The sequence below is a fragment of the Rhincodon typus genome, chromosome 3, assembly GCF_021869965.1.
Source record: "Rhincodon typus isolate 14 chromosome 3, sRhiTyp1.1, whole genome shotgun sequence".
Taxonomy (NCBI): Eukaryota; Metazoa; Chordata; class Chondrichthyes; order Orectolobiformes; family Rhincodontidae; genus Rhincodon; species Rhincodon typus.
This window is the reverse complement of record NC_063334.1, coordinates 45,939,310-45,962,267: the sequence shown is the minus strand read 5'-3', so window position 1 is coordinate 45,962,267 and position 22,958 is coordinate 45,939,310. Positions and strand designations below refer to the sequence as shown.

General features: G+C 44.2%; 1 protein-coding gene across 4 annotated transcripts in view; it reads left to right on the top strand.

The window, feature by feature from the left end:
• Positions 1–22,958, top strand: part of zdhhc21 (zinc finger DHHC-type palmitoyltransferase 21) — a 118,613-nt gene that overhangs the window by 13,667 nt on the left and 81,988 nt on the right. For 3 of the 4 annotated variants that reach the window (XM_048595377.1, XM_048595376.1, XM_048595375.1), the window contains 2 exons: positions 8,237–8,448; positions 16,555–16,653. In XM_048595377.1, coding sequence (XP_048451334.1) covers positions 8,295–8,448; positions 16,555–16,653 — 253 coding nt within the window. In that variant the 5' untranslated portion in view covers positions 8,237–8,294. The remainder of the gene's footprint in view (positions 1–8,236; positions 8,449–16,554; positions 16,654–22,958) is intronic. The other variant, XM_048595378.1, reaches the window with a different exon arrangement.

Below are 22,958 nucleotides of genomic sequence, written 5' to 3'. Positions count from 1 at the left end.
TTTGTATAGTGCCATCAATATATAAACTATTCCAAGTATTTCTAAGAGCAAAGTGATCTGGACTTCATAGTTAGGCTGCAGACCTGAACATTCGGTTCGGAAACAGGAACCATTTTGACTTCAAGGGACTGGCAGCCACATGGGGCAGTGGGAAGGTGTGGGGCCCAAATATGGATGGTCTGATGGTGAGATGAGAGATGGAAGAAACAAGTTCAGGACCCAGTGGACAGGAGCTTCAGGCCACGTTGTCAGATCAAACTGCAAATGCCAGTTCACACTGCAGGGTCATCAGGTCACAGTGTGGAGCTGTTAGGTCAAACCACTGGGTTGTCAGGTCACACTATGGGATTGTCAGGTTAAACCACAGGGTCATCAGGTCACATTGCAAGGGCTTCAGGTCACACTGCAGGTCATAATTTGGGGGCTTCAAGTCATTCTATGGTGTTTTGTCACAATGCAGGGGTCATCAGCTCACACTGCTGGGGTTATTGGGTTACACTATGGGAGGTGGTCATGTCAAACTGCAGGGTTGTCAGGTTACACTGCAGGTCATCAGGTCACACTGCAAATCATCAGGTTACAATGTGGGTTCGTCAGTTCACGCTTGTGGGGACATCAGGCCACACTGTGAGGGTCATCAGATCACACTGCTGAGTTCGTTAGGTCACACTGTGGGAGCTTCAGGTCACAATGTGGGGTCTTTAGGTCAAACCACAAGGTTGTTAGGTCACACTGCAAGATTGCCATGTTACACTGCAGGTCGCCAGGTCAAACTGCAGGAACGTCAGGTCGCGCTGTGGAGTTGTCAGTTCATATTGCAGGGTTGTCTGGTCTCACTGAAGGGGATGTCAGGTCATACTACAGGTTGTCAGGCTGTAATGCCGGATTGTCAAGTCACATTACGGGGCTATCAGATCAGACTGCAGGGTCATTGAGTCACTCTGCGCGGGCTTCAGTTCACGCTATGGGGTCATCACATCATACTGAGGGCTTTAGGCAATACTACCAGGGCTTCAGATCACATTGTGGAGGTGCCAGGTCACACTTTGGGAGTCATCAGGTCACACTGCAGGGATCTTCAGGTCATTCTGTGTGGACTTCAGGTTGCACTGTGAGGTCGTTAGTTCACTCTTGTGTCTTCAGGTCACTCTCTGGATTTAACAGGTCACATTATGGGCTGTCAGGTCAAATGTGGGGCCTTCATGTCACACTGCGATTTTCAGGCCACACTGTGAGATCATCAGATCACACTGCGGGAGCTTTAGGTCAAACTGCAACTCACTGTGGGGTTGTCTGGTCACACTGGATTGTCAGTTGAAACCGCATGATCGTCATGTCAAAGTGCAGAGTCGTCATGTCACACTGTGGGTCATCAGGTCAGACCATGATGTAATTAGGTTGCAAGGCAAGGACTTCAGGCCACACTGTGGCTTCAGGTCACAATGCAGGGGTCATCAGGCCATGCTGTGCATGTCATCAGGTCCGTCATTGAGTCACATTTGCGGGGGCATCAGGTAAAATTGGGTTTCAGTTTCAGCTGAACTACCCAATCCTATACCGCTCCTCCAAAGAACCTACTTATTTCTAACTTGTAAACATTGACCACCACTAACCCACTCCTAAATGCCAACATACATCAGAAGTAGGCCATTCACCCTTCAAGCCTGCTCTGCTATTCAATAACATGATTTCTGATCAGATTGCAGCCTCAAATTAATGTTCCTGCCAACTCGATGTTTTAACTCCTTGTTTAACAAGAATCTATCTACCTTAACAACAATATTCAAGGACTGCTTCCACCATGTTTTCAAGAAGAGCGTTCCAATGCAATGCTCTGTTAGGAAAGAAATTTGCCTAATCTCTGTTTCAAATGGGTGGCCACTGATTTTAAAGCAGTGACCTAGATTCCCATCTCAGGAGACATCCTCTCCATATCTACCTTGTCAAGAACCATCATTTTATGTTTGAAATTTCATATTTCAATCAAGTTGCCTCTTACTCTTCTAAACTCCAGCAGATACAAGTCTAACCTTTAATCAGACATTCTGCCCATTTCAGTTATTAGCCTGGTACATCTGTCTGAACTGCCTTGAATATACTTACATCCTTCCTTACAACAGGTGACCGAAACTATGAATGGTACTTCAGATGTGGTCCCTCCAGTGCCCTGGACAGCTGTTGTATAACCTCCCTATACTTTTCTATTCGATCCCCTCACGATAACCAATAACATTCTATTAGCTTTCCTCAATACTTGCTGTTCCTGCATACTAACCTTTTGATTTCATGTACGAGGACACCCAGATCACTTTACAGTCTCTCACTATTTAGATGATATGCTCTATTTTTATTCTTACTGTAGAAATGAACTATTTCACATTTTTGCACAATATACTCCATTTACCACATCTTTGACCACTCACTTAACCTATCTATATCTTTTTGTAGTCTCCTTGTGTCCTCTTCAGAACTACTATCCCAGTGTCATCAGTAAATTTGTATTTGTCTTCGATAGTCCTGCAGGTGTTTTGGTTTGCATTGAGGAAACCCCCATTGTGCCACTGTTTCTTCTTCAGCAGTTTATGGATTAACTCCTTATTTTCACCGAAGGTGGTGGCAAGGTTAGCATATCACCAACCTATAAGCCACAGGTTCAGGCTAATGTTTCATGGTTATGGGTTCAAGACAGTCCACAGCTGGTAGAATTTAAATTCAATTAATAAAATCTCTTATTGAAAGCTAGTCTCAGTAAAGGTGACTATAAATCCACCATTTATTGTTGTAAAAACCCAGTTGGCTCTCTAATGTCGTTTAAGGAAGGAAATCTGCCAACCTCATCTGGTGTGTTGTACATGTGACAGCAGACCCATGACAATATTGTCAGCTGAGCAAGGCACTCGGTTCAAGGGCAATTAGGGATGGGCAACAAATGGTGACCTTGTCATCCTGTGAAAGAGTGAAATGGAAAAGTGTCCAGATGCTTATGAGGGATAGGGGTAGGGGCTTCTAGAGCAGTAGAGGACCTGATATCCCTGAAAGTCACTTGTCATTCTTGATTTAGTGAATGTCTTATTTTCACTGTACTCAGGTATTTCTTGAGTTTTTCTAAAAGAGATTCCTACCACCAAAACAACATCTCCCAAACCATCCACAACCTCATCACTTCAGGTGACCTCCCACCCACAGCCTCCAACCTCATCGATCCCTAACCCCGCACCGCACGCTTCTATCTCCTTCCCAAAATCCACAAACTTGACTGCCCTGGTCGACCCATTGTCTCCGCCTGCTCCTGCCCCACCGAACTCATCTCGACTCCATTTTCTCCCCCTTGGTCCAGCAACTCCCCACCTACGTCCGTGATACCACCCATGCCCTCCACCTCCTCCAAAACTTCCAATTCCCTGGTCCCCAACACCTCATCTTTACCATGGATGTCCAGTCCCTATACACTTGCATTCCCCATGCAGATGGCCTAAAGGCCCTCCGCTTCTTCCTGTCCCGCAGGCTCGACCAGTTCCCCCCCACTGACACCCTCGTCTGCTTAGCCGAACTCGTCCTCACCCTTAACAACTTCTCTTTCAATTCCTCCCACTTCCTACAGACAAAGGGGGTGGCCATGGGTACCCGCATGGGCCCAAGCTATGCCTGCCTCTTTGTAGGTTACGTGGAACAATCCCTCTTCCGTAGCTACACTGGCCCTAAACCCCACCTCTTCCTCCGTTACATCGATGACTGCATCGGCGCTGCCTCGTGCTCCCATGAGGAGCTCGAACAGTTCATCCGCTTCACCAACACCTTCCACCCCAACCTGAAGTTCACCAGGAACATCTCTGATACCTCTCTCTCCTTCCTGGACCTCTCTGTTTCCATCTCTGGCAACCACCTGGAAACCGATATCCATTTCAAGCCCACCGACTACCACAGCTACCTAGAATACACCTCCTCCCACCCACCTTCCTGCAAAAATGCCATCCTCTATTCCCAATTCCTTTGTCTCCACCGTATCTACTCCCAGGATGAGGCATTCCACTCCCGAACATCACAGATGTCCTCATTTTTCAAGTTCCGTAACTTCCCCACCCCCCCCCACCACCACCACCTCAGTGGTCGAGAACGCCCTCGAACGTGTCTCCCGCATTTCCCACACCTCATCCCTCACACCCCTTCCCTGCAATAACAACCAAAACAGAATCCCCCTCATCCTCACGTACCACCCCACCAACCTCCGGATCTAACGCATCATCCTCCGACACTTCCGCCATCTGCATTCCGACTCCTCCACTACCAAAGACATTTTTCCCTCCCCATCCTTATCTGCTTTCCGGAGGGACGACTCTCTCCGTGACTCCCTTGTCCGCTCCACACTCCCCTCCAGCCCCACTACACCCGGCACTTTTCCCTGCAACCACAGGAAGTGCTACACCTGCCCTTACACCTCCCCCCTCAACCCCCATCCCAGGCCCCAAGAAGACCTTCCACATCAAGCAGATGTTCACCTGCACATCTGCTAATGTGGTATACTGTATCCGCTGTTCCCGATGTAGAGGAGGCCACAACGGGGAAGCCAAGCGGAGGCTTGGGGACCGCTTTGCGGAACACCTATGCTCGGTTCACACTAAACAACCGCACCTCCCAGTTGTGAACCATTTCAACTCCCCCTCCCATTCCTCAGACGACATGTCCATCCTGGGCCTCCTGCAGTGCCACAATGATGCCACCCGAAGGTTGCAGGAACAGCACCTCATATTCCGCTTGGGTACCCTGCAGCCCAACGGTATCAATGTGGACTTCACAAGCTTCAAAATCTCCCCTCCCAAAACCAGCCCAGCTTGTCCCTGCCTCCCTAACCTGTCCTTCCTCCCACCTATCCCCTCCTTCCACCTCAAGCCCCACCCCCATCTCCTACCTACTAGCCTCATCCTGCCCCCTTGACCTGTCCGTCCTCCCTAGACTGACCTATTCCCTCCCTAACTCCCCACCTACACTCAGCTTTACTGGCTCCATCACCGCCTCTTTGACCTGTCTGTCTCCTCTCCACCTATTTTCTCCTTTATCCATCTTCTATCCACCTCCCGCTCTCTCCCTATTTATTTCAGAACCCCCTTCCCTTCCCCCATTTCTGAAGAAAGGTCTAGGTCCAAAACGTCAGCTTTCCTGCTCTTCTGATGCTGCTTGGCCTGCTGTGTTCATCCAGCTCTACACCTTGTTATCTCATTCCTTCATAACTGCTTGTTTGAGACATGAGAACTGAGACATAGATCATAGAACAGTACAGCACAGTACAGGCCCTTCGGCCCACGATGTTGTGCTGAACTTTTACCCTAAACCTAAGGTCTATCTCACCTCCACCCCTACCTTATACTATCATCCATGTGCCTATCTAATCGCCGCTTAAATGCCCCTAATGAGGCTGACTCCACTCCTCTCCGGCAATGCATTCCATGCCCCTACCACTCTCTGAGTAAAGAACCTGCCTCTGACGTCTCTCCTATATCTACCTCCACTCACTTTAAAACTATGCCCCCTCATAATAGATTGGTGAAAAGATGGATTGGTGAAATTATCATTTAAAGAAATGTTAATGTTTGCAGTCACCATTTTAACTTTTAAATTGCACAGTCAAAATGTACAAAGTTGGAAAATAGCCAACATTGTTCCTTTGTTTAAGAAGAGCAAAAGGGATAATCTGCGAAATTACAGGCTGGTGAGCCTAACGTCAGTGATAGGGAAATTATTGGTGAAGATTCTTAGGGATAGGATTTCCTCACATTTGGAAAACATATGGACTTATTAGTGATAGGCAGCATGGTTTAGTGTGGGGAAGGTTGCATCTCTCAAATTTGAGTTTTTTGAGGAGATCAGAAAGATGATTGAAAAGGGCAGAGCAGTGAATGTTATCTATATGAACTTTAGCAAAGCCTTTCCAGCACCCCGCCTCCCAACACCTCGCCCACATTGGCAAGCTGATACAAAAGGTGATGTCTCATGGGATCAGTGATGAGTTTGTAAGATGGTTACAGACCTGGTTTAGTCATTGAAGACAGAGACTAGGGTGGAAAGGTCTTTTTCTGACTGGAAGTCTGTGACCAGTGGCGTTCCAAAGGGATTAGTTCTGAGAACTGTTTGTAATATATAGATAGATAAAATGATTTGGAAGAGATTGTAGATGGCCTGATAAGTAAGTTTGCAGATGACACAAAGATTGGAGGAGCTTCGGATAGTGAGCAGGATTCCCAGAGGATATAGATATGCTGGTGACTAGGGCAGAGAAATAGCAGATGGAGTTTAATCCAGACCAATGCAAGGTGATGCATTTTGGAAGATCTAACACAGAAGAGAAGTGTACAGTAAATGGCAGAATTCTTAGTAGCATCAAGATATAGAGTCCACAGTTTGCTGAAAGTGGCAACACAATGGTGTTCAAGAAATCATGGTATGCTTGCCTTTTATTAGTCAGGGCATAGAGTATAAAAATTGGCATCTCTCATGTTGCAGCAGTATAGAACTTTACTTTGTGCGCATTCGAGATATTGTGTATAGTTCTGGTCACCAAACTGCAAGAGGAGAGGTGCAGAAATAGTTTACCAAGATGTTGCCTGGTTTGGAGGGTTTGAGCTATGAGGAGAGAGTGGACAAACTTGGTTTGTTTTCACTTGAATGTCGAAGGATGAGGGAGAAGCTGTTAGAAGTTTACAAAATTGTGAGCATCCTGGCTGGAATGGGTAGTTGGAGTCTTTTTCCCAGGATAGAAATGTCAATTACTAGGGGACACAGGTTTAAGGTAAAAGAGGTAAGTTTAAACAAGATGAGAGAGAGGGTAGTAAATGCTTGGAATGTGTTGCCAGAGGAAGCGGTGGAGGTGGGTACAACAGAAATGTTTCAGAGACATCTGGAAAGATATATGAATAGGCAGGGAATAGTGGCATACGGATCACATAGAGGCAAAAGGTTTTTAGTTTAGAAAGGCATCATGTGTTGGTGCAGTCTTGGTGGGCCAAAAGGCCTGATCCTGCACTGTACCATCTTTGTTCTTAGTTTTTCATGTTGGTCGCATGGTAGAAGTAGATTTGTTGGATTTGGTGTTCCTGGGTGTCTTCAGCCTGGGTTCATACTCTTGTTCACTTTCCAGGCACTGGTGCTGAAGAGTCCTGGTGTGTACTTGAGGTGAAGATCAGTTTCCATGCACTAAAATGCTGTGGAACCAACTGGAGATAAAGCGATTTTACATCTAGTTTTATGCAATGAGGCAGGATTAAATAGAAATCTCATAACAAAAGAATCTTTGAAATTCTGCAGCCCTAGAGGATTATTGATGAGATATAGAGATGTTTCATCTCTTGGAGAATTGAGGGATCTAGGAGTGGGTGGGAAAGTGGAGATGAAGCCCACCGAAGGTGAACCTTGGTGATATTGAATGGGACCATGTGGACCTCTTCATTCTCCGTATTGACAGGCTTTCCAGTACATCCTGTTAATTCTTACCCCAATAATTGCCTGTATATTTTTGCTAATTGCAATATTCTCTCTTCTTTTCTTTAGTATACACTGATTTAAAAAAAAAATTTTAGATATTATAATGTCTGCTGTTTGTGCCTTTGTTGGAAGGGCCATAGAGTCATACTGTCCAATCAGTCCATGCTGACCATGATTCCAAAATAAATTAGTCCCACCTGTCTGCATATGGTTCATATCCCTCCAAACATTTCTTATTCATGTACTTACCTAAATGTCTTTTAAACATTGTGACTGTACACATATCTACCACTTCCTCTGGAATTTCTTTCCACACACAACCCACTCTCTGTGTAAAGAAATTGCCCCTCATGTCTGTCTTAAATCCTTCTCCTCTCACCTTAAAAATATTACCCCTATTCTTGAAATCCTCCACCCTCGGGAAGATACCTGCCATTTAGCTTATAAAATCATAAAGGGTATAGATAAACCTCTATAAGGTCACCCCTCAACCTCCTATGCTCCAGTGAAAAAAAATTCCCAGTCTATCCAGCCTCTCCTTATAACTCAAATCGTCCATTCCTGACAACATTCTGGTAAATCTCTTCTGAACCCCCTCCAGCTTAATTATATCCTTCCTATAATAGGGCGACCAGAACTGGATTTGGATGAGAGATATTTAATGCTGAATAATGAAACTGTGCAGTCAAATGAAATCTATTTTATTTATGGACTATTTAGTAAATGTTATGGTTATTTTTATGTTATTTTTCTGTCTGAGCAGGACACGCAGACGTGATTGATTAAATTCCAGCTACCAGCCAGTGAACAAACTTTCAGTGATGGGGCTTCAAATTCACTTAGTCTACGACCCACAGGGCTGGTGTTGTGTCAGCATCATCACCTTTGTTTGGCTTTATAACACACTCTACGTTCCCAAACTTATCCTCTTCCCTCACTACGAAGAGCAACACATTCCAGCTGCTGTGATAGTGCGTGAGTAGAATTGCTTTCTTTCACCACTGTTTAACTGGACATCCAGTACTGTTGCAGTTTCATCACCAACTCACAGACAAAAGTTACTATGTGATTTCCTTCTACTTTAGTAAGTCTTGCAATCGAGAGGTCATACGTTCACAACTATTTTTGTATGAAAGGAGGGTGTAATATACAAATACTTTAGGAGATGGTATCACAATAGTGATATCGCTGAACTAATAATCTGAAGACCTGGAGGAATACTCTGGAGAATTGAATTCAAATGCCAGCTGATGGAATTTAAATTTGTAATTTAAGATTGAAAGCTTGTTTCAGTAATTGTGCCCATAAAAGCACACCTGGTTCACTAATGTCCTTTAGTAAGGAAACATGCCTTCTGACATGTGATTCCAGACCCATAGCAATGTGTTTGACTCTTACAGATCAGTAGGCCAAATTTTTGGGGTGGCACGGTGGCTCAGTGGTTAGCACTACTGCCTCACAACACCAGGGACGCAGGTTCGATCCCATCTCGGGCGCCTGTCTGTGTGGAGTTTGCACATTCTCCCTGTGTCTGTGTGGGTTTCCTCCAGGTGCTCCGGTTTCCTCCCACAGTCCAAAGATGTGCAAGCTAGGTGGATTGACCATGCTAAATTGCCCATAGTGTCCAGGGATATGTAGATTAGGTGGGTTACAGGGGAATGGGTCTGGGTGGAATGCTCTGAGGTTTGTTGTGGACTTGTTGGGCCAAAGGGCCTTTTTCCACACTGTGGGGATTCGATGATCAATGAACATAGTCATTAACAGGTCGATGCAGTAGGTTGTGTGTGGGTGTCATGGCACCCGACTGCCGACGCCTTTTCCAAGGTGATGTCTGTGTTTGGCTGTCCATGATGAGAGAGTATGTGAAACAGGCTTTCCATGATAGGTGTACACTGCAGGGACTGGAATGTATCATTACTGCAAGAAGTGATATTTTAATTTAATTTTACAAGTTTTTTTCTCTGTACATTTTTGTTCCCTTTTTAATTATTTGTGACATGCACCACTGGGTGCTGTCTAAAACATGATTCTTCAGAATAGAAAAGTTGAAAAGGGATGAAGCCAGATGGACCACCCAATACTGACCTAAGCACCAACAACAGTAACAACAATCCCAGACTTGTTAACTTAGTAAAATCCTCTTTATCAACATCTGTTAGGTATATCAAAATTGGGAGAACTGTCAAATGACAGCCTGACATAGTCACACTCATGAAATCATACCTTCCAGATAATGTTCCAGACACCACTGTGGCTGTTCCTGGGTAAGTCCTGTCCCACTGGTAGGACAGATCCAGCAGACATTGTGGCAGTTTGCAGTCAGGATGGAGTTGCCATGGAAGTCCTCAACCTTCTAGACACCATGAAATCTCATAGCATCAGGTCTAACACAAGCAAAGAAAACCTGATTACCCTATACCATCCTCCCTTGGCTGACGAATCAGTACTCTTCATGTTGAACACCACTTGGAGGAAGTGCTGAGAGTGGCAAAGACACAGAATGTACTATGAGTAGGAGGCTTCAATGTCCAGCACCAAGAGTTGCTAGCCAGAATTTAGATATGGTCTTTTGATTGTGGGATTCTGTATCTCTGTCTATCACTTGTTGGCTATGCTATTTGGCATACAACAGTAGCTTCACTTCATTTTTAGATATGCTTGGTGGTGCTCCTGGCTTGCCCTCCTTCACTCTCCAAAGGTCGTTTTAAAAGCTTTTCAAGAGGATAAAAGCTCTTAATCTCTTGTTTTTTCTAATTATTTTGCAAGAAATATGACACATGAACTGCATTAAAATGAATACTTTGGAGCAACCATTTACTTTGTTTTAATTGCTTCATTTTTGATCTCTGCAAACTCAGACCAACTGCACAGTTCTCCTGTCCTGCTCTGCCCTCATTATGCCGAAGCTATGGGGCAGCATTTATGGTCTCAACATTGTACTTGTCACTGTTGATGACCCCAAGGCCATATAGTTGCTTGAGTCAATTGTCAAACTCGTGCACACTTTTAAATAAAGACACAGAAAGAAGTAGAAATGTATAAAATGTACGTATGGATTAGGAACAGGTCATCCCACCTCAATGCCCATTCCAATCATTCGGTAAAATAAGATCTAACCTGATTATAATCTCAAATCCTCGTTCCCAAATAACGCAAAGACTTTTTTCAATGAATAGATTAAAGGTCTACCTTTACTTTAAAAATATTCAAGGATTCTGTTTCTATCACCTTTTCAGGAAGAGAGTTTCAAAGATTCAGTGCCCCTTGAGAGAAAAAAATCTCTGTTCTGAAGGTGGGGTTAAATCGTGACCTTAACTTTTAGATTCTCCCACAAGGGAAACATCTTTTGACGACGAGGCATTCAAGACTATGGGCCAAGTGCTGGAAAGTGGGATTAGGCTGGTTAGTTGATTGTTTTTTATCAGCACAGAGTTTTTTTTGCTTTATTCATTAATGAGATGAGGGCACGGCTGGCTAGGCAGCATTTATTGCCCATCCGTGATTGCCCAGAGGGCAATTCAGAGTCAGCCACATTGCTGTGGGTCTGGAGTCACATGTAGGCCAGACAAGGTAAGGATGGTAGTTTCCTTCCCTAAAGGACATTAGTGAACTAGATGGGTCTTTCCGACAATTGGCAATGGATTCATGGTCGTCATTAGATTCTTAATTCCAGGTATTTTATGAATTCAAATTCCACCATCTGCCATGGTGGGATTTCAACCCGGGTCCTCTGGGTCTCTGGTTTAACAGTCCAATGATGATACCACTAGGCCATTGCCTCCCCCATTTGATGGACTGAAGGGCCCTTGCTTTAGAGCTCTGTGACGCCTTGTCAAGAATCCTCAGAATCTTGTACATTTTGATGAAGATACTCCTTACTCTTGTAAGCTTATGTAGATACATGTCTAGCATATCCAAACGTTCCCCATGAGACAAACCTAACACTAACACCTTCCAATTCCAGATAATTGTCTCGTAAACATTTTCTGAACTGACTCCAAAATATTTACATCCTCCTGAAATAAAATGATAATCAACTGTATCTATATTAGGGTTTTCATAGCCCTGTTCTAACATCATCTCCTCAGGAACCATTTATAGTTGCCAATAAATGAGTACAATGATTGTAACAAGGACAGCCAGGTGGATCTCATAAAATATGGGTTCCCTGTTTGGGGCTGTTAATCTGGTCCATTTTCTGAGCCCTGGCTGATGGATAAGAACAGGAGTGTCAGGCATCTTGTTCACTCTGAGAGCTGGCTCTGAGGAAGCTGGATCAGTGTCAAGGATTCTCCACTTATAAGTAAAGGGTGAATTGGTGATTGGATACCAGCCTCTGTGGAGTTATTTCATTTGTGATGAGAGAAAAGCACGCTCCTGAAGAAATTCACTTGCAACAGATGTCTTTGAGTTGGGGAAAGCATTTCTGGCATCATGTTATTATTTGGGAATCTTGCCTTGTTTGATCCTGCCATCGAAGACTGGGCACAGAATATGGAAAAAATACGTTATTTGTTCTGGGCGAATGACAATGGGACAGATGAAAAGCAATAACTAATTCCCCTGACAGTTTGTGGAACTACAGCTTTTTCGGTTATTAGGAATCTAACTTTCCCTTAGGCACCAGATATTGAATCCTTTCAAGAGTTGATGGATTTAGCTAAGGAATATTACGACTCCAATCTTCCTGTAATTCTGAGGTACTATCGGTTTTACTTAGCAATTGGAGAAGCAGGGAAATCCGTATTGGGATTTTTGATTGGGTTAAGATGACCAGCGGAGGCATGTGACTTTGGTTTAACCCTTAATGAGATGCTGAGAGACCATTTGGTATGTGGGAGTAATGTTGTAACCAAGCAAAAGTGCCGACTAGCTAAAGCCCTTCAAACAGACACTACAACTGGCTTTACCATTGAAATACGCCGCAAATGGAACATATGAGTTGCAGGGTATTCTGATGGAAGTGGGCTCCCTTCTGTCTGACTGAGCTTGGAGAACACTACTTGAATGAAGACTATTGCATAGCCTCAGTCAGGATATATCCTGAACAGAGGGGCTCTAGATCAGCCCACAGCAAAACCCCAAAGCAAAGACAAGCTTTGGCCAAAAGATTAAAATTTTCTTTAGGATCTGAGCCAGCAAGCTACTGTAGTAGTTGCCGGTATGCAGACTGTAGACAGTAAAAGAGTGCCACTAGACCTAAATTGAGAAAGAGACTTCATATGCCGGTATCCATGAGAATGCACACCGTGGAAAGTCCACCTACATCTGGTTTTGAACAGTTAAAATGCTTAGCAACATCCAAATCAGAACCAATCAAAATGAACATCTGGTTAAATGGGCACCTGGTTATAATGGATACTGGTGTGGCAATTTCAGTGATCACAGAGCCTGCCTTTATCAAAATTCGTTCTGGACTCCAACCCTTGGGTATGCACAAGACCTTGGCTAGACTTCTACCAGGGAACCTTTACAGATTAAGGGTACAACTTAGGTTCCAGTCTCTATGAGAAGCAGCTGGTTCAGTTACCACTGATTGTAGTAAAAGGCTCGGGCCCGAGCTTGATGAATCCAAATTGGTTGAGAAAGTTTCATCTAGATTGGCTCAACATTTTTTGAGTAGAAAATGGCTGCTTGAGTAAAGTCATAGTTAAATATCCAAACATTTTTCAGGAAGATCTATGGTCTACCAAAGCAGCCAAGGTCACCTTGTATGTTGACCAGGAAGCAATTCCACGATTCTGCAAGGCCTGTCTAGTGCCATTTGCCTTACGGACGAAAGTAGAGGCAGTAATCAGAAGGCTGGAAAGTGAAGGAATCATTGATCCAGTACAGTTTGCGGAATGGGCAACACTGATCATGAACCTCGATGAGTCGGTTTGCCTTTGTGGGGATTTTAAACAAATGGTAAACTGCTTTTTGTAGCTGGAAAAATGCCCAATCCCTTGCATGGAGGATTTAAACACAAAGATGGCAGCTTTTAGCCCTCCTGACTTTTTGCTTAAGTTTCTTTTGACTTTCCTTGTATTCCACCCTAGCTTCATGTGTTCCCAGCTTCCCAGCCTTGACAAATGCTTCTTTTTTCTTTTTGACTAGGCTCACACTATCTCTCATTATCCAAGGTTCCGTAAACTTGCCATACTTATCTTTCATCCTTACCGGAATGTGCCAGTCCTGAGTTCCTATCAACTTACACGTGAAAGCCTCCTATATACCAGATGTTGATTTGCCCTCAAACATCTGCCTCCAATCTACATTCTTCAGTTTCCACCTAATATTGTTGTAATTAGCCTTCCCCCCCCACATTTAGCACTTTCATCTGACACCGACACTTATCTTTATCCATCAGTACCTTTAAAGCTTGCTGAATTGTCATTACTGTTCCCGAGCTGCTCCCCTACTGAGACGTCGACCACCTGGCCAGGCTCATTGCCCAATACAAGTTCTAATACAGCCCCACTCCTAGTTGGACTATCTACATACTGTTTCAAGAAGCCCTTCTGGATGCTCCTTACGAACCCTGCCCCATCCACGTCCCAAGCACTGAGTGAGTCCAAGTCAATAAATGAGAAGTTAAAATCACCCATGACAACAACCCTGTTACTTTGACATCTTGCCAAAATCTGCCTACATATCTGTTCTTCTATCTCCTGCTGGCTGTTGGGAGGCCTGTAGTAAGCCTTCAGTCCTGGGTGGAGGGATGTGAAATGGCATCGGGAACACCAATTCTGGACACAAGTGAGATAGACAGTTTGCTTCAGGAGATGAAATTTGGTGCAGGAACCACAGGAATGGCCCTACATGGGTAAGAGGCATGGTCGATGCGAGGTCACGTCTGGTGAAGTATAAAGTTTGGGCATGTGTAATGGTCCTGAACATGCAGACGGACCGTATGAAAGCTGAAACTCTCAAATTATGTGGGCACAACACCTGCCTGGCTCCTCGGCAGCCTTTCCGACTGTTCTGGAACCCGTGTGCTCTCCCTGTCGGTCAAGTATTAAAGATAACTCTGAGTCTGAGATGGACACATCAGATGTCACTGCCTCAATGCCTTTGCCGCCTGAAAAACAGAGTGAATTTCTTCTGAGATGCTCCAGGCGCAAGGGGCAAGCTACTGTGCATTATACGCCATCCATAGTAGATGCAGAGTTGGAGGAACTTGACCTGGTGCCAAAACACCCCAGGAGGGGCTACAAAAAGAAGAACAGGCCTATGTCCTCAAACTCAGAGGGGGAGAAATGTCGTGATTGTAACGAGGTCAGCCAAGTGGACCTCCTAGGATATGAGGTAGAATATCATAGAATGACATAGACTTTGGTTAGGCCGCATTTACAGTATTGTGTTCAATTCTGGTTGCTACATTACACAAAGGATGTGGAAGCTTTGAATAGGGTGCAGAAGAGGCTTACTAGGATAATGCCTGGATTAGGAGGGTACGAGATATAAAGAGAAGCTAGAAAAACTCAGATTACTTTCTCTGGAACGGCGGAGTCTGAGAGGAGGCTTGAGGGAAGTCTATAAAATTGAGATGCATAGATAGGATCGACGGTCGGAATGTTTTACCCAGAGTTGAAATGCCTAAAACTAGGGGGCATGCATTTAAGTGAGAGGGGTAAGTTGAAATGAGATGTGAGGGGCATGTTTTTTATAGAGTGTTAGGAGTCTGGAATGTGCTGCCAGTGGTGGTGGTGGTGGAGGCAGATACCATAGGGCCATTTAAGAGACTTTCAGATAAGCAGGTGAATATGCAAGGAATGGAGGGACATGGACCAAGGACAGGGAGAAGGGAATTAGTTAATTTGATGTCATGTTCAGCACAACATCACAGGCCTAATGGCCCATTCCTGTGCTGTAGTGTTCTATGTTCTGACATGAGGAGAATTAATCCAGTGGTGGCAGCAGTAATGTGAGGAAGAGGTGGACATGGCTCCACTGCAGCCCGAAGTCTCCCGATGAGCAAGGACCAGGCTTAATCCCCTGCTCCAATTTTGCAGGCTAGACCCAGGCACCTGACGGCAAAGGCGGCGATGGCGGCAAGTTGGTCCGAGTGCAGCCCCCTGCAGTACCAGTGGTGGCAGCATTGGCGAGGTTGGCCTGGTGTGAACTCATGGTGGTGTGGGTGGAGGTGGGATAGCGTCAGAGAGTAGTGACTCTTTCTTTCAGTGGCAGCGTGGCGTAGCGCGTTAGGAGCAGGGACTTGTGGCATTGGGAAGGAGGAGCGTGAGCTAAGCTGAGGACTGAGTTAGAAGGTGGAGCTGTTCAAATGACTTTATTGAGATAAGACTATAAGATGAACTTTATTGTTTTATTTTCCTGGCTTTATATTCTGTGTTTTGGTTTATTTTCTGTGTTTTAAGATGGTGTCAGAGAGTGGTGACACTACAAACACTTTCCCTATATTCGTACTAAATACATGTGACAATAAACTAAATCAAATCAAAGTTCTCTGATTGGATCAGAATAACAGCCCCAAACAGGGAACCCTGGAGAACAGATAAGAGCAGGATTGTCTTGAGAGCATGTGCACCTTGGCAGGTGGACTCTAGTGGAGGCAGAGAATGCAGCAGTCAATGATGATTGACTGTTGATTGCCAAGCTTTCTCCTTTTGCTTGTCACTGGTTCCCCGGCTACATGGGTGTTTTCCTGGTGGCGGGAGTATTAAATAAATTTTTTGCACATGGTATTTTCACTGAGTCCCTGCCCTTACATACACAAAACAGGTGCTGTGAGGAAAAAGTAAGCACGACTGCTGTGCAGCATAGTGTGGGGATAACAAAAAAAATGTAAACAGGGGATTCAGAATACCTTCAGCTCAGAGACTAACAAGAACTATATATATGAAAAAATAAATTAAATAAAGAACAGGAGTGTCAGACATCCTGGTCACTCTGAGAGCTGGCTGTGAGAGAGGTGGATCAGTGTCAAGGACTCTCCATGTGTACATGAAGGGTGACTTGGCCTCTGGAGTTACTTTAGTGAGATGTTAATGTAACGAGTGATTTACAAGCTCTAAATGTCTAATATATAAAAATTCAAAAAGTAATCAAAACAATTTTGAAAGAAGTAATCTTCTTTTTTAGTTTATTACATGGTGTCATTGTGCTGCATCACCTCATTAGTGAGAGCATCCTTTGCTGACCCAGGGCAGTTACCACAAGACCCGGAGGTACCATATTCAGGTAGGATATGGAATTTCAGTTCCACTTTATCCTATCCAGTCAACTAGTGCACATTTTGCACAATGTATTGTAATCTGTGTGGAAACATTGCTTTGAACTCACTGTTATGTATTCATGTGTAGCTTATACTACTTGCATCTTCCTTCACTATCCCCCAACCCCTGATCTCAGAAAGGTGGCTTGAAGTAATTGTCATTATCTTGCAGTTTTATTCCTTCATTATTTGGTATTTGAGTAGTAGTGTGAAGCAGTCTGACATGGGTGTTTTATGAAAATAGTGCACTATGATGTGATGATGTGCTGGATGTTGTATAGTTACGGGTTACGTGCACTGAGATTGAAGTGACTTTTTTGTGTTTTACCTGTAAAATGAAATAGTTAGTATGTACATTTTTGAACAAAAATTGTTAATGATTTTTGAATAGACAATGTCAGATCTGATGTGTGATCTGATATTAGAAAGATTGGAAAAAGAGCACATGATTGTTGTACTCTGTCCCACACTTTATTAATCTTTCATCTTGTTCCCATTCTGAGAACAATCCACCTTCTTTATGGAAAAGTTAACCCACCCAAATGGTTTGGCTGGGATTCTATTCCAGATATATACTACTCGAGGTGTTGAGAAATAGAAAAAAGTGTGATCTGCTAATCTTCTTGTGGGTTTCACAATTTTGAGTTCTATGTCCAGTAGATTTTGTTTTTTGTTCTCAGTCCTAGTTTAATAACCTGCTTTAATTGACATCATGAATGTTGAATTTTCTTTTTATTTCCCAGCTGGATCTTTTTTTTTCTTCAAAGAAATTTTCTCTCAATTTTCTTAGCTTGAAGAGCGCTAAATCTGTGAATCAGCCTGAATATGCTCAGAGTCCTCGCTAATGTACTTTTGAAATGCTGGGAATGATACATATTATCAGATGTGTGATCTCAGGCAGTGATCCTTACAAGGTTACAGTAATCAAATTTGGCTGAATATGGAGTCTTAAATTTGATTAGTTTTGAGAAAAATAATGCATTGACTTAAATATTGAGTTAACATAAATATTGATGAATATTCTTCTGTGGTGATTTCTGTCAGTAGAATTTTTGGAAAATACATGTGATAGGTCAGATTTGCTACTGGTGTCACTGTAGTCCTATCACACAGGCCAAGTTGTTGGCAACTAAACCAGCACCACACTGGAAGGCAATGGTGAGCCATGACGGAAAATAGCCAAGAAAATGGCTCAGGATGGCATCAGCACAAATAAACAGCTTAGATGGGAAGCCTTGACACATAATAAATGAGATCACACTTGGCCAGGGAGGCAATGAGGTCTCCCTGGTCATTATCTGGGGCAATTCCATACAAGCTGGGTACTCCTAAATGATTAGGAATCTGGAATGTAGCAACAATGGACAGGAAAAGAATGCTGGAAAACCTAAAGCAAGAAATGGAAGTGGAGAAATTAAACATCCTTGTGTTTGCAGGCAACTTCAAGTGATGAAATGAAAATGAAAATAATTTGTTCACACAATGTACAGTTTTCACTGTGGAATTGTCCAGCCTGCTGTGTTATGTCTCAAGATCAGTATATCTCTAAGAGTGCTACTCATGATATCATCACTGTCATAGAGATTTAGAGTGGAGAGAAAGGCCCTTTGGCCCATCAAGTCTGCACCAGCCAAAATATAACCACCTGACTTTTCTAATTCCATTTCGATCACTAGGCCCATAATCTTCTATGCATAGGCATCGCAAGAGCATATCATCTTCAATGTTATATGGGTTTATGCCTCTGACACTCTTACAGGCAGTGAGTTCCAGATTCGCACTTCAGGATTTCTTCCAATAGTTTCCTCACCACTGAGGTTAGGCTGACTTCCTGTAGTTTAGGGGTGGCACAGTGGCACAGTGGTTAGCACTGCTGCCTCACAGCGCCAGGGACCCGGGTTCGATTCCAGCCTCGGGCGACTGTCTGTGTGGAGTTTGCACGTTCTCCCCATGTCTGTGTGGGTTTCCTCTGGGTGCTCCGGTTACCTCCCACAGTCCAAAGATGTGCAGGTTAGGTGGATTGGCCATGCTAAATTGCCCGTAGTGTTCAGGGAGGCATAGTTTAGGTGGGTTATAGGGGGATGGGTCTGGGTGGGATGCTCTGAGGTTGAGTGTGGACTTGTTGGGCTGAAGAGCCTGTTTCCACACTGTAGGGATTCAATGATTCTATGATTTTTTTTTTTCTGGTTTATCTCTTGCTCCCTTCTTAAATAATGACACACCACAACTGCTGTCTTCCATCTCTTCCAAACCTTCTGGCCTGACCTTAAATCTATTCCGCCAGTCAGTGATACTTCCATCAAGGGAAAAATTTCTTCCCATCTACCCTATCTGTGTCCTCACTATTTTGTACATCTCAACCATGTCCCCCTCAGACTCCCATGCTTCAATAAAGTCAACCCTAGTCTATCACATCTCTATAACTAGAAGTCTCTGCATCCTCACCAGTGCAATCACATCCCTCCTATATTGTGAATTCTAGGACTGCATATGATACTCTAGCAGTAGTCTAACCAACTTTTTATACATCATAACCTCCTTGCACTTAAATGCTATGTTTCAGCCAATAAAGTTAGGGGAGGCTGAAACAAATGGCTCAACTTGATTTGGTCCCAAAGCCATCCCATTAAACATGGAAGGGTGAGCTGCCAAAGACCAGCGTGTGGGCCAAAAATTGGAAATGCCTGGCATGACTGAACAGTGGGTGCAGTGGTGAATGGGGTTGGTGGAGGTCAGAGGAGAGAGATTGAGGAAAAGAACTAGGGGAAGATACATTCCAGTCTCCCATATCACACCTTCATGTGCCTCTCCAATTGCAAATTAATTTTGTCCCTCAGGATTTCTTCCAATAGTTTCCTCACCACTGAGGTTAGACTGACTTCCTGTAGTTTTCTAGTTTATCTCTTGCTCCCTTCTTAAATAATGACACACCACAATTGCTGTCTTCCAGTCATCTGAAACTTCTTTTGTAGCCATGGAGGAATTGAAAATTATTGCCAGTGCTCCTATTACTTCTTTCTCTTGCCTCACTCAACAATGGGATGCATTTCATTCTGTTCTGGAGATTTATTTACTTTTAAGCCTGCCAGATCACTCAAAACCTCCTCTATATATGCTAACTTCTTTAAGTATATCACCCTGATTTCTTAACCCATATCACCTCTCTCACTAGTGATTACCAAGGCAAAGTATTCATTTAGAATATCAACCTGTGGCTCCACGTACAAATTAGCAGTTGTCTTTTATGGGCCCTATCCTTTCCCCAGATATCCTTTTTATCCTTGAGGTACTTGTAAATTAACATAGGACTTTCTATTATTTTACCTGCCATTATTCTTTCATGACCTTGTATTCTTCCTATTTCCTTTTTGAATGTGATCCACTGCTCTGACACAGATTTAATTAGAAGAATCAGTTCCCAGTCCACTCTGGCCAAATCATACCTGATCTTCTTAAAACTGGCCTTTCCCTAGTTTAGAACTTTGATTTCAGGCTCATCTTTGCCCTTTTCCATAACATTCTTGAAACGAACAGAGGTATGATCGCTGTCTGCAAAATACTCCTCCACTGATACTTCAATCTCTTGCATGGCTTCATGACCTAGAATTAAATCCAGGGACACCTCTGTCGTGGTGCCTTCCATGTATGGCTTAAAAAGTCTCCTGGATGCATTTCAAGAATTCCACTCTTCCTAAACATTTCACACTATGGTGAACCCAGTTAAGTTGGGGAAGTTGAAATCCCCTTTTAGTTTTACGCTTCTCTGAAATTTGTCTACATGTCTGCTTTTCTATTTCTCTCAGACTGAGTGGGCTAGAGAATAGTACAAATGATGATGAAGAGAAAAGTGTTCAGTGCCATCTGCCTGGAAGTGAGAGTTAGCCTCATGTTTATTGATGATTTCACCTACAGGCGGTATGCACTGGACAAGGCGATCAAGGCTGGATCTTTGGGTTTTGCAGAAGTAACTGTCCAGTGACAGGAAGGGAGGCCATTAGTGGGGATGCAGTTGCTGTGATCAGACAATTAAGAGTGGAACTAGGCAAGGTCAGTCCAACTGATTTGAAAAATGGACAGAAGACTCAGGATGATAGTGTTTTTATTCAGTTCAGAAGCTTGAAAACTATACTGTATCTCTCTCACTGTCAGTGGATGTTAATTGACTTTGAGTAGAGAATTTTGTGGTACGTAGACTTTTCTGATATAATTCCAGTAAACTTTTCTTAACACAGTTCGGTAAAATTATATAATTCCTTTTTTTTGAGTTGTATAATGATTTGGCTTTCACCCAATTATTTACCGCAGCTTCAATCACCAAGAATGTGAAAAATCAAGTGCCTTTACATGAATTCTGTTTTATAATTTCACTGATACCGTACAGCTATAATGAATTTGTTAAAGACAAGTCACAATCTCTGGTGGAGCTAATTCGACATTCACTTCGGGTTTATGATGCTTCAGAATCTGATATTGAATTATGCTTGTAGCTTGTTACAACCGACTAAAATAAATTGATCCTGACAACAGAATTTCCCCATATAGATTAAGTGCAAAATATTCAACTTGCCATAACAACAGTATAAACTAAAAAAGGCAACACAAAAGAATGTATGGATACCCGCATGGGCCCAAGCTATGCCTGCCTCTTTGTAGGATACGTGGAACAATCCCTCTTCCAAAACTACACTGGCTCTATCCCCCACCTCTTCCTCCGTTACATTGATGACTGTATCGGCGCCGCCTCGTGCTCCCACAAGGAGCTCGAACAGTTCATCCACTTCACTAACACCTTCCACCCCAACCTTAAGTTCACCTGGACCATCTCTGATACCTCTCTCTCCTTCCTGGACCTCTCTGTCTCCATATCTGGCATCCACCTGGAAACCGATATTCATTTCAAACCTACCGACTCCCACAACTACCTAGAATACACCTCCTCTCACCCACCTTCCTGCAAAAAGGCCATCCCCTATTCCCAATTTCTTTGCCTCCGCCGCATCTGCTCCCGAGATGAGGCATTCCACCCCCAGACATCCCAGATGTCCTCGTTTTTCAAGGACCGCAACTTCCCCTCCACAGTGGTCGAAAATGCCCTCGACCGTGTCTCCCGTGTTTCCCGCAACTCATCCCTCACACCCCCTACCTGCAATAACAACCAAAACAGAATACCCCTCGTCCTCACGTACCACCCCACCAACCTCCGAATCCTACGCATCATCCTCCAACATTTCCGCCATCTGCAATCCGACTCCACTACTAAAGACATTTTTCCCTCCCCACCCTTATCTGCTTTCCGGAGGGACGACTCTCTCCGTGACTCCCTTGTCCGTTCCACACTCCCCTCCAGCCCCACCACCCCCGGCGCGTTTCCCTGCAACCAAAGCAAGTGCTACACCTGTCCCTACACCTTCCCCCTCACCCCATCCCAGGCCCTAAGAAGACCTTCCACATCAAACAGATGTTCACCTGCACATCTGCTAATGCGGTATACTGTATCCGCTGTTCCCGTTGTGGTCTCCTCTACATTGGGGAAACCAAGCGGAGGCTTGGGGACCGCTTTGCGGAACACTTACGCTCAGTTCGCAACAAACAACTACACCTCCCAGTCGCGAACCGTTTCAACTCCCCCTCCCACTCCTTGGACGACATGTCCATCCTGGGCCTCCTGCATTGCCACAATGACGCCACTCGAAAGCTGCAGGAACAGCATCTCATATTTCGCTTGGGAACCCTGCAGCCCAAGGGTATCAATGTGGACTTCACAGGCTTCAAAATCTCCCCTCCACCAACCGCATCCCAAAACCAGCCCAGCTAGTCCCCACCTCCCTAACCATTCCTCCCACCTCAAGCCCCACCCCCATCTCCTACCCACTAACCTCATCCCACCTCTTTGACCTGTCCGTCCTCCCTGCACCGACCTATCCCCTCCCTAACTCCCCACCTACATTCACCTTCACTGCTCCAACCCCGCCTCTTTGACCTGTCTGTCTCCTCTCCACCCATCTTCTCCTTTATCCATCTTCTATCCGCCTCCCCCTCTCTACCTATTTATTTCAGAATCCCCTTCCCCTCCCCCATTTCTGAAGAAGGGTCTCGACCTGAAACGTCAGCTTTCATGTTCCTCTGATGCTGCTTGGCCTGCTGTGTTCATCCAGCTCTACACCGTGTTATTACAAAAGAATGTAAATTTTTAGGTAGGGTCAAGTTTCTACAGTAGCCTGCTTCTTTGATTGTCAGTTGAGAAAATTTATCACATAGATATTAAAACATT